The 13,284-nt window shown below is 30.8% G+C and overlaps 1 protein-coding gene across 1 annotated transcript; it reads right to left on the reverse strand.

Annotated features, from left to right (window-relative positions):
* Positions 1-5,347: 5,347 nt before the first annotated feature.
* On the reverse strand, positions 5,348-6,956 carry LOC116000396 (probable WRKY transcription factor 49). Its single transcript, XM_031240476.1, has 3 exons — positions 6,592-6,956; positions 6,342-6,500; positions 5,348-5,983 (listed from the first exon to the last, which is right to left on the reverse strand). The coding sequence occupies exons 1-3, from the start codon at positions 6,795-6,797 to the stop codon at positions 5,512-5,514; spliced, it is 837 nt and encodes a 278-aa protein (XP_031096336.1). The 5' UTR covers positions 6,798-6,956; the 3' UTR covers positions 5,348-5,511.
* Positions 6,957-13,284: the final 6,328 nt, after the last annotated feature.

A 13,284-nucleotide genomic window follows, 5' to 3' on the forward strand; every position in this document is an offset into this window, starting at 1 on the left:
CCTCTACCCAAATGTGTGTTCCGGGTATTCAATAAAATAGTTTCTATCATTGTGGGCAGTAAGCAAATGTTAGCTTCGTGTTCAGCTGAATTACAATGATTTATATCCTCCCAGATACTATGTCGGGCTGGGACGTAAGAGCCTTGGGATTGGGGAATCAACGTTTTGGAAAGGAAATAAAATATTTTTTAAAAAAATTTGGATAGTGACTTGCATTCAATAAATTGTCACTTAAAAGCATATACAAATCAGAAAGCAGGACACCCTGCAATTTTTTCTCTTTTTTATTTCAAAGTAAATATTAAAAATAAACCAAAGAAATAACAAAAAATTATTTACAAAATGCAATTGCACTTTCCAAAGTATAATAAAATGCCTTGTGCATCAACATTCATGGCCTACAATGATCACCTTACCATTCATCAATTATCAACTTCATATCAACCATCAATATTTATCACCCACAATTGATAGTGCTGAATTAAAAGAATTCCAACTTTTTGTGGCTTTAGAGCCACAAACCTGTAATCAGACTGAAAAACTTTGGAAATGCATGAATATATGTATTTTTAATAACTTTTTTTCTTTATATGTGGAAGCAAAGCAAAGTTCAATTAAAGTATCTAAGAAAAGCCCATCTACTTTAGTCTCTTTTAACCTAGGCTTTCTCAGCAGCCTAATCCAGTTGCCCTTTACTAGCCAGTGGCCTCCACGTCAAAGTCAAGAGGATGACTGGACATATATCCATTGCCACATCAGAAAAGGCCCAAACTGAGTCCTCAAAATGATGTGGCAATGCCTACACCAAGTGTTGCACTTTTTGTTATTCAAAGAATCAATAATATATAGTTGTGAATTTTTACTCTTTCTTTTTCCTATCTAATCTTAAATCCGTTATTATCTAAACTCATCATTTGAATTTATGTCTGATGCACTTAGTGCAACCTCAACATATGTTTCTTTGCAGTTATTTTACTTGGTTGGAGAAGGAGGGACTGAATTGTGGGCCTTGTAGAAAAGTTAAAAGCAAAGTAAAATTGTGTATATATATTTAGGGTTAGCGAACAGAGCTTTCAGTAACTATTTGTGTTCGTGTTCGTTAAGCATTCGTTTATATTTGTTTATTAAGGTAAACAAACATAAATGAACAAATTTTAGATTTCCGTTAATAAACAAACAGAGTCTAAATATCTGTAGCTAGGCTCGTTTGCTAAGAACTCGTGAACAAACTCTTTTGTGTCCGTTTAATACGTAGTAATATTTATGAACAAGCTTGTTGAATGTCCGTTTAATGATGTCCGTGAACAAGCTGGTTTAGTATTCGTTTAATAATGTTTACGAACATATTCATGAACAAGCACTTAAAGCCTATATATATATATATATATATATATATATATATATATATATATATATATATATATATATATATATATATTATATTAATTTAAAGATTATACAATTATATTACTTTATTAATTTTATTGGGATGGTTCGCGGATGCCAAATATAAATATTTTGTTTTAAAGTTTTCATGTTTTTGGCTTGTAATGTGAACAAATAATTTGTGTGTTTTTTTTCTTTGGTACTTGATATTTTCACTTTGATATTAGATGTTACTTTTGTACTTATTTGTATTTGTATTATTTTATCGTAATTGCAAATTTTAATATAGTATTGTTTTTGTTGATATGAAAACTATTTGTAGTATTTATTTAGGTACCACACTTTTAAACAATATTGGTAGATGAGATTGGATATTGTTAACTTTCGAGAAGATTCTCAAGTCTTTCAATGTCACAAAGAGTTCTTGAAATATACCACTGCAACTAAGGCAAAGTTACATGTTCCTAAAGGTCTAACAACTGATAATTGGAATGAGTTATGTGATTTTTGGTCTAAAGGGGATGTGCAGGTATTTTTCTTCCATAATATAAGTTATATGATTTTACTTTTTGCTTGATAAAAATATTTATATGGTTGTGATGCTTAGTATTGTAGGTGAAATGGATGATAAACTCTTGGTGCCGTAGTCAACAAAAAATACCTCATAATCAAGGATCTACGGCATTTGTATCGGTCTCGTATGTATTCAAGGTTCACTAATGATTCAGCTAAGATATATATACTAATTTTTTTTTTGACAACATATATATGTACTAGAAAGTAAGCTTTCAACATGTCATATCTATCGATCGTACCCTTTCTTAAAACCACGCTGTATCAAATGGGTCTTCACTTGTTCAGAACTTCGATATTTCTCAAAATTTTACAATCACAACACGGACACACAATAAAGTCTTCGCCTTTTTAATTTACTCCTATTTTCTTCAGCATATTGTATAAACTCTTGAACTCCTTACATATATGTGAGTGCAGTGCGTTTCTCATACATCTAACTTCGATCTATATCTGTCAATTGATTAAATGCTACTCTAAGTACTGTGTAGATATGAATATTCGATGATGGACGCACTTAGAAATGATATTAGGTGATTTGAATTGAAATCAAATTTCCTACTTCGTAATCAAAGAACCTAATCCGTTTTTAGAAAAGTGCAAATTAAACATTAATTTTAATGAAAACTATAATGAACTTCTTCTATATAATCTTACATTTATATACTTTGAATTATTTATTTAAATATAAACATTGGGCATTAAATCAGTCACGCACTACGCGTGTAAAATTAGTATATATATAAAGAAAAGAGTTTAATGGAAACTGAGATGGGTTTTTATTTGAAGGGCCCAAAATGTGTCATAAAATTAAATTGGTCTAGCAAAACCAGTTGGGCCAGTTTTCGTTTTTATTGAAAGGCTTAATAACTGCAGTCCAATTCACTTGCAGTTCCTGAATGATCGATTGCAATAGTCATTATTTTCATAAATGATAATGGAAGCCATGACGGATGTTTTGGGATCGTTATTCCATAGACCATGGTCCACACATTTTTTGTGTAAACCATAAATAAAAAGTACATTTTTAATATAGTAAAAGTAAATTATTTGTATACATAAAGTACATTAATTTAAAGTACATGATTTTTTAAATAATATACATTCAGTACACAAATAATGTACTTTTAATATATTAAAAATGTATATTGCATTCATGGTCCACACAATAATTTGCCGATGTTCTGTGCAATATATATTGTGGACTAAGGTCCACAGCGTTGTGGACCCTGAATAAAAACAACATCGTCTTAATTTTTAAATTTTAACGGACTCTTAGTTTTCCGTTCTTATGTTTATACACAGTTAATAAATGTTACAGGTACAGAATTTGTACTGTTAAGTTACATAATTACGTAACATAAGACACAGAAACTAACAACCCAAGACACATACACACGTATATATATATATATATATATATATATATATATATATATATATATATATATATTTATTTATTTATTTTCAAATCTGATTTAGGTAGATAATTTATGTTATATAGGCTAATAGGCATAGAATTACACAACAAAATACATAAATTTATAACATAGGACACAAATCAGAATATGTTGTGTATTACACAACTACTAATCTATTTTAGGTTTGAAATTCATACTCTTATATAGTAGAGAAATTTATAACACAAGACACATAAAATCACAACACAAGACACATACACGTTATACATTTACTTATTTTACATAGCTACTAATTTGTTTAAGGTACAAAATTGATACTCTTATAGTATAGATTTTATAATACAAGACACAAAAACGCGAAATACAAGACATATACACACATGTTATATATTCACTTATTTTCAAATCTAAAGGTGGAGAATTTATGTTTATACGCACATAATTTCACAACACAAGACATATATAAATTCATGAATAAAACACACATACAATATGTTGTGTGTTACATAACTACTAATTTGTTCTACGTACAAAATTCATACTCTTAAAGTACAGAATTACATAATAAAATTACAAAAGAATAGAAAATGACAATGCATGACACATACATATGCTTTATAGTAAAAAAAAAAAATCAAAAATAAAATCAAAAATAAAATTTGGCACTAAGTCATTTAGGACCAAGGTCCATATTACACTATGGACCCTAGTCCACGGTATAACGATGGGATGTTTTGGTATCCATCCTCTACTATTTAGTAATTATATTAAATTAAAAAAAAATCAGTATAATTAAAAGTTATCTTAAAATCTTTCTTCTTCTACTCACAATATGTAAACTAGAGACCTTATTTAATGAGAATTGAGCTTCTACTGGTTAGACAATAGAATGCTCATTAATAGCACGTTTTAAATCCTAATATTAGAATTTAAATAACTTACAATAGTCCATGTAGGTTATATCATTATTGAATCATATGTCTATTGTCAAATTATACATTATGTTAAAAATATTGTACTGAATTTTTTCGGATCAAATTGCCTTTACAGTGTTAAGTATTTTATTAAGTAATTATTAATTACTAAATCAATTATCATACCTAATTACATTTACTTTAAATACATTATTTACCAAAATAATTTACCTAATTATTAAATACTATATTAGATCATTTTTTTTGAAAAATATTAAACCAAATATATTTTACTATGATGAAGTATTATTTTTTATTTATATATTTACGAATTATAATATATAACTAATCAACCCAACAAGAACAACAAAAAAAAAAGTTGAAGAAAGATTATCAAATTTATCACAAATAATTAAATTATTTACAATATTTTACATTTTTACCTAGACGAACATCTCTATATTGTAAAAACACACACACATATATGACTTGTGTCATATATTTATTTGTTATTATTTTTTGAATTATTTGAATATAATCATAATTTAATCATTGGGCACTTACTCGTATGCATCACGTGTATAAATATTATATTCTAATAAAAGTTAATGTCTTTTAATTTTATGTTAAATTTGAAGGGGGTTGAAAGGAAATTGCAGTTGCGCGGAACAGAGGCCGTTCATCTGTTCAACACAACTGCAGTTCTAGACGGATGAAACGGCCTCTGTTCCGCGCAACGGCAGTTCCCTTTCAATACAACTACAGTATCAGTTCAACATAACTACACTATCAGCCATGACCATGGTCCACCGTATAACGACCTGAAAAGTTGTAAACACCCCTCATATTAAGATACACTTTATAACACTCAAAGATGGTAATAAAAAAATGTTTCAAACTCAGCACATCTCACTTAATCTTTTAATGTTTAATTTACTAATTATTATCCATGAGTAAGGTTTACTGAATGCATACTTTTTAAGTAGTGTATGCGGTGCCAAATAAAAATAAAAATAAAAAAAGGAAAAAATTTCTGAAAATAAAAAGACCATATACAAATAAGAAATTAATTTATTGCGCTGCTCCTTAAAAACTTTATACAAGTACAAACTCAAATTATATATGCTATTATCTTATATATATATAGTACAAGCTAGTACTTAATTCATTTATTAAACACTGTAAAATACAAACACAAAAGCCACATGGTTTTAATTTTAAGCATCAAAATCTGAAAGAAAACAGTTATTAGTGGAGCATGAGAGTGACGAGGGTGAAGTAGGAGGAGAAAGAAAAGAGGAAGAGGAAGAATACGACGTCGTGGCATTACAAATAGTTGATGGTCTCCGAATAACTAAAGGAACCACATCTTCAAGCAACCCTTGTGAATCCCATTCATCAATTGGGGTCGGATTATTTGTGTCCTCCCTACCTGGATTCTCGTACACTACATGGTTTGTCTGCTCCTGTTCCTGGGACTCCACTAGTTCTTCTGCAATGGTCTTCTTTTGTTTCTTTGTGGGTACTAAGTCAATGGTCTTGTTGGGTTCATTATCCAACGTGAAAAAGGGATATGCAAAATGGAGATGAAGTCCTTCGTATGTGATTATTAGGGTGTCTGGATCATCACTGCATCTCTCCACTTGTTTTTTGGCTCCACACTTGGGGTTTGTGCACTTGTAATAGCTCCTATATATGCCAAAACTCTAAGTTAGAATTTATGTACTCAAAATAATGAAATTCTATATTACAAAAGTTTTTAACCATCTCTTACTTGTTAAAGAAGTGATTAAACTGGGATAACCCCAGCCAAGATATATGGCTAAGAATACAAACTTGTAACCAATCATAAGGTTACGAGTTCGAATCTCAGCCGTCTTGGTTTGAGATGGTCAGCTATAGGCAACCTAGACTGGTTTATCTTCTTGTGGTCCTTTATCAGTTATAGTTACAAAGTGCGCGGGATTTACCCATTACACACTCTCGATCGAGTAGTGGCTACGGGTTTCCCTCGTTATATATCCAAAAAAGAAGTGATTAATCTAACCTGGGATTTGGGCTGTTTTTGATAGATTTCTGGCCATACTTCCTCCACTTATAACCATCATCAGCCATTGCATTGCCACAATTAGTCTTGATTCTCAAAGTATATTTACTCTCATGATGATCCCTACTCACCATCAAACCTCTTTCCAACATACAACTTCTGCAAACATATAACTTAAAGTTATCACTCACACAAAACCAAATTTGTCAAGAAAACAAAAAATGATCAATCATCAAAATTAGACACAAACCTGGCATCATGCAGGGGTTGGTTTGCATGGCCATAAATCAAGCTGTTAAGGAGTGAGTAATTTGAAACACCTGCAAAACCACTGGACTCCATTATTGTCTCTTGAGGAGCCAAGAACAACGGCGATTCGTCGTCAAGAAGCTCCTGTATTAGCTCTTCAGCATCCATCATACTTTCTGGATACATAAACTCAGTATGAGCAGCCATGCCAGCGGCTTACTTTATTTAGTACTGCAACACAGGATTATTATGAAAATTGAGGAAAAGGTGGGTGACAGTGGAGTAGATAAAGGGAGGGTGTTGGAAATTTTATATGTTTAATTTCTGTTGATGCAATTGTAGTACCACAATGCCTTATTATAAAGAATGATATATTCTCTGGTTGGTAGATGGTGCCTCAAATCCTCTGCATAAATTAAGAAGATAAGGTGACACTCATTGGATGCTTCTATGTTTTTGTTTTATCATTGGTTTTGACTTTTTTTTTTTTTATCAAAGAATTTCACTCCATAGATGTCAATGGTTACATTCTTACCTTTTCTGTGTTACTGCAATCTCTCATCTCTCTCTCCTTTTTTTTTTTTTTTTTTTTTTTTTAAGTCATTGATTAAAAAAGTGGTAAGCTTATATAAAGTTTAGAAATTTAGATCACACTTGTGTGAAACCGTCTCACAATCCTTATTCGTGAGGCAGGTCGGGTCGAGTCAATATTAAAATGAAATATTTATACTGAAAAATATAATACTAATTAGGACTAAAGTGTTTATTACTTAGGGAAATTGTAATACTTTTGAGGACAAATGTAATACTTTACATTTTGATTAAAAGTATTACATTTTTCATCAAAAGTATTACATCTTCCTATATAAATAATAAATATTTTATTTCTGATTTAGTGTTACATTTACTAGTATAAGTATTCAATTTCATCTTGACCCGACCTGTCTTACGGATAAGGGTCCGTGAGTCGGTCTCACATAAGTTTACTTAGAAATTTAGTATAAATTACAAGATGATAGTTAATAATACCATTTAAAAATAATTTATATTTTATACCAACGTTCATTCATATTGTCAAGTTAGATTATTATTTGTCTGCACGGGCGTAGCTCACTGGTTCAGTAGGCAGTATTTGGGACAAGAGACCGATGTTTGAAACTCAACAGTCACAGTGGGGCAATTATGAGCAAAGTGGGTAGATCCTTTGTGCGCACCGACATTTGACCATGTTTGCTGAGCTGAGCTACTAAGTTACCATAGGGTGTGTGTGTGTATATATATATATATATATATATATCTGATTAAAAACTTTTAGATTCAACCATAGTATATTATTTTAATTAAAAAATTTGGGAGGTGGGAAAACAGACAGTTGTAGGTGAACTGTCACATTGTTTATTAAGGTATATAAGCTTCACCTGAACCATGAAGTGTGTTAGGAATGAGCATGAATCAACCACTAAAGGCAGTGTTAATAACTACTTATTAAGTAGCACAGTGTTCCAAGTAATTATTAATTAATTCTATTGATACAATTCTTTACTATTTGAATTCCTCTTAGTCCTGCTAAATATATATTTTTAAAATTGAAATTGTTTTGTTTTGAAACTATTTTAGTATCATGATATAATATATTAGCAATAAAATATTATATTTACAATAATGAGTCATAAAAATCTTTCAGGTTAAATTAATTTATTAGTATCAAACTAATCTAAGGGAGATGGAAATTTTAACACAACTTGAGTATTCACTTGAATTTGCTTGATGTGAATTGGTCAATCAAGTTTTTTTTTTTTTTTTTTGAATGATAGTGAATGATGGATCGGAATTGTGTTTTAAGATTTGTATGTCATAAATTAGCAGGTTGGGGATGTCAGGAATAATGTTGTTTAATTTAGATTTTGGTGATGTTCATATTTGTAAAGATAAGGAATTTGGAATCCTCAAATTTCTATTGATTGTATTAAATTTGATAGGCCATGTAAAAGGAAAAATAGGTCTGAGCTTTCTATGTTCAATCAATAGATCTTGTCCAGGAGATTCTTTGATCAACATATCATTCTGCAATAGATATTTTCTTCGGTATAAGTCTATCCGATAAATCGTTTTTTAACTGGTTCCAGTAAAGTTTACGTGATCAATATATAAGTCCTTTTAGGGTAGCAAATCCATGGTCTACAGGTAGAGGTACATTTGACAATATGTCAATAAGAGGAATATGAAATGCCTTTTGATAACAAAGAGTCGTTAGGCACGTGTCTAAAACTCCAGACTTCAAGATATGTTCAAAAAGGCCTTGAATTGGCGGGACACCTACCATCTCAAAGTGTGCCAACGGATAGATTCCAAGCCTTTTTAATTTTTGCCTCCTAAGCTCTATAAATAGAGCTCCTCCTGATGCTTTTTTTTTTTTTTTCTTTTTAAGTTGGTAATTAGAGAGTTGAGAAAAGTTACACGAGTACACAAACCACCAAAGAATTCTAAACAACCTAAGCTTCAAAGAATCATTTCGATTATGGCTAATTGTTTGTTAAATCAAAATCATATATTTATGACTAGGAGGTTGGATCATCTTCATTCAAGGCGGCTTGGTAGATGACACTTGAAGTTGGAAGCTAAGATTGGGCGGCAATGAAGAACGCACAACACAGTGAAGAAAGCCTTCCAAGGAGTGTCAAAGAAAAACAAGTAACCTAGTTTGACTTGGTTTGCAACTAATGTGAACGCTAGATTTCACATGTATTTATATCAATACTAGTTAAATCCTCCTTATACTGTTAAGAAGAATAGTAGAATAGGGAGTTCTTGAACCACCACTATAAACATATTGTATAACTTTCTCTCTTCCTTACTCCCTTACATTATCGGTTATTGAATATTTCCGTACACTTTGCAAAATAATTAAACAAGTTACAAACATTGACAAAAGTATAAGACTTCTATTGCTAATGCTTTGATAATTTTATTTATTAAAAAAAATTATAAAAATCTATTTACCCCCACCTCTTAGACTTTTACTTTTTCGTGACCAACAATGGTTACTAATGTAAATAAAAAAAAAATTAACTCTTGTACATGTGTGAATATTAGAGAATTCTATGTAAGACCTTTCCAGAGTAAAAGTCAAACTTTGCTAGCACAATTTGAACCCAAATTAGTCTTATAGTGGTGGAGATACATAATCTTATCTATATAAATGTTACGAGTTCGGATTTGTATATACCACCTACGTCATACCTAATCCAACCAGGTGGTGTATATATGATTTATTTATCTATAGTTTATAAGTCAATAATTATGAATAATCAAATCTTAGTGCAATAAAGTCTTAAAGTTGGGGCAAATCTTGGCAAAGCTATATATATATTAAAATAGAATAGTTTTTCTTTTGTTTTGGATGAATGAAATTAACTTGCAATTTTGATGAATATTTATTCTTTTAAAAAAATTGAACATATTAGTTATTATGTTAGAATACTTTTATTAAGTTTAATTATGAATTTTTAGTTTTAAATTTTGCATTTATTTTATATTTTATCCATTTTTAGAAGTTATTTATTAAAGAATAATGTTATACACTACCTCTCATATATTTCCCTTTCAAATAATTTTCACCTTCTGACATTACATTTTTCTAACAATTAAATTCATTTTATTATTTGGATTAAATAATATAAATTCGACATACAAATAAAAAAAATGTACCTTATATTTAAGAAAAATACACTATTTAAGTATTAAAAAAATATTTTTTTATGATTCACACAACATTATGTATATCATGCTTCACATGATAATTTGCACTATATGACCCATTGGGTTCTTGAAATGAGTGGACAAACTATAGAGACAGGGACTTGACGTCCTAAACAGGTTGTTGAAACCAATGGAACGGGTACATAAGACAACAAATTTATGTAATTTTATGGAATCTTAATTGGATCAAGGACAATGGGCGTTTAGGCCACCCCAATTGTGGGTTTTGATGTGGGTTTTTGAGAAAGTCAAGTTTATGTGGAGCACAGATGGGGATGGGGAGGAGAGATAAGAAATGGGGTGTGATTTTTAGTCTGCTCACGTGAAGAAAATGTTGTACTTTGTTCGCACATTCAACGCAACTTGCACACTGCAGTTTACATTGTAGTATCTGTACATAGATACTGACCAAACGTCCTGTAAGACTCGATCTCATGATCTTACATATGGAAGAACCATTATATGCCATCTGAGAACAAGGTACTTGGCAATTTATTAGATTAGTCGTTTGTATTGTATTTTCATCGTTTTAAGCAATGAATAATCACAAATTTAACAAGAATCATATAAATATGCTAATTTGGGTCAGAGATTTCAGGTTCAAACATTATGGCCTGGTAAATGGTTGTTGGCTGATTGGGTTAGAAGGTATGAGTAGTTGATAACATTAGCTGATTGTAGAAAGTTGTTTGATAGATTAGCTGATAGATGTTTGGTATAATTTCTTTTCTCAAAAAATTAATCGAAAAGGCTGCTTTGAGTAACCTTTTAAATTTTAGTATTTTGGAGTTACAAAAAGCTTATTAACCAAACAATTAATAGTGGTCAAATAAGCCAAAATTGGCTGATAGACTGATTATTTACCAAACATGGCCTATAGAAATTGTTCGGCTATTGAATACCTAATCTACTAACTAAATACAAATCTTAAGGTATATAAAAAGGAATAAATGCCAAAGACCTTGTGGTCTAGTGGGACCGGGTGTCTCGGTTTACACTCTCACATGAATGATGGGAGTGGGTTCGAGCCTATATGGAGGCAACTGTTAACTCTTTGTGCTTCATTAGTAGTACTCAACAAAAAATAAAAAGGAATAATAGTTAAAAGATGTTAAGTTTCCATAATTAGTCATTAATTTCCACAAGAAGATCGTATTTGCTTCGCTAAGCTAAACAAAAGGACTAATTAAGAGGGCATCTACTTTAAATAAAACAAAGCAAGAGCTCATTTTTATATAGGAAAAATTGAGTTGAAATGACTCATTCATGATTAACCAAAGGTTAAAGGTTTAATCTTTATATAGGAAAAATTGTACTTTTCATCTCTAAATTATAGGGTAATTTTAGAATTCATCCCTAAGTATTGGTCGTACTCATTTTTTGCCCATAAATTATCATTGGTGTTACACTTTTCATCCTTTCATTAACTTTTCGTCCCTAAGTTATACTAAAATTTTAAATTCCGTCCCTAATATTTTGTTAGTAAAGGGACAAAAAGTTCAACGCTAATGATAACTTAGGTACGAAAAGTGAACATGACCAATACTTAGTAATGAATTCTATAATTATTGTATAACTTAAGAACGAAAAGTATAATTTTCTCTTATATATAAGAATATATTATTATATGAAAAATTTTAACATGTCGATTTATACCGGTACCTCTTATACCTAGTACAATCCTAAAGCAAATGACAAAATTTTGAATTTGTAAATTGTCCCAACAATAAGTGGTACAAACCTAAAGCAATATAAAAACTTTTTAACCTTATACCGACACAAATAGCATCGATATTCTTTCAGTAGACTTTCCCTATGTTATATTTATGTTTTTTTTTTTTTCTGAAAGTAAAATTCTGCATATGAATACTAAAGCACGTGCAAGTAGCTCCAAATCGGTGGTTACTAAAGAGTGATGGGAATTTTGTCGATATATGGCGTTGACTAATGGAAGAGCCAAAAGGAAAAGAGGCCAAATATGTGTGCATTGAAAGAGGACAACATAATATAATATAATGTTTATGGGTTTGACTGATGAATGGTTTTCAGTGGAGCTGTTCCAACTGAAAGACAACAATGGCTACAGCTATGTAATGAAACAAGGAAACTTCACAGATTCACAGGCTAATAATGTACACAACCTTACCTTGACTTTAACTTGCATATGCAATGGAAACCCCGTGACTGTTTCTTGGTGCTGTTTTCCTCCAAATGTCAACGCTTTTGACGTGGACCCCTTGGACCACAAATATGCCCCACTTGCATTGACTTTTGTTTTGTCAGAGCAATCTCATTAGTAGTAAATTTTTTGTGGTTTTTAACCGTACAATTAGGAAAGAGAAAGAAGCAGTCGTTATACCGTGGACCGTGGTCACTGATACTACAGATCATCTCAAAAGATAGTGTCTTACATTTGTTTTTATATTATCGAATGAAACTGTAGTTATATCGAAATGTAACTGTAGTCGTGTTGAAATGTAACTACAATGTATATGAACTGATACTGAATAACAGTTTCACATTTGTGTTTTTATATTATCGAATAAAACTGTAGTTATATCAAAATGTAATTGCAGTTGTGTTGAAATGTAACTGCAGTTGTGTTGAAATGTAACTGCAGTGTATATGAACTGAAAGTGAATGGCGCAGAACGGAGGTGGTTTCATCTGTCTATTTCATTAATCAAAACGACGTCGTTTTGATGCGCGGTCCACGATATAATTTGCGAGAAAGAAGAGGAAAGAGAAAAAAAAGTAAAGATTCACACAACCAGCTAGGCGAGATTTGTGCAAACGTGAGAACACTGCAGTAGCTTTGCTTTCCTTTCTCCCTCCTCTAGCTCACAAAAAATCATAATTTATAGGAGAAAGAAATACTCAAAAAATCATCCCTCTCATTTGTTAAAAATCAGCGAAGCTTACAAGTTTTTTATTGT

This window comes from Ipomoea triloba, chromosome 12 (genome assembly GCF_003576645.1).
Source record: "Ipomoea triloba cultivar NCNSP0323 chromosome 12, ASM357664v1".
In the NCBI taxonomy this organism is placed as follows: domain Eukaryota; kingdom Viridiplantae; phylum Streptophyta; class Magnoliopsida; order Solanales; family Convolvulaceae; genus Ipomoea; species Ipomoea triloba.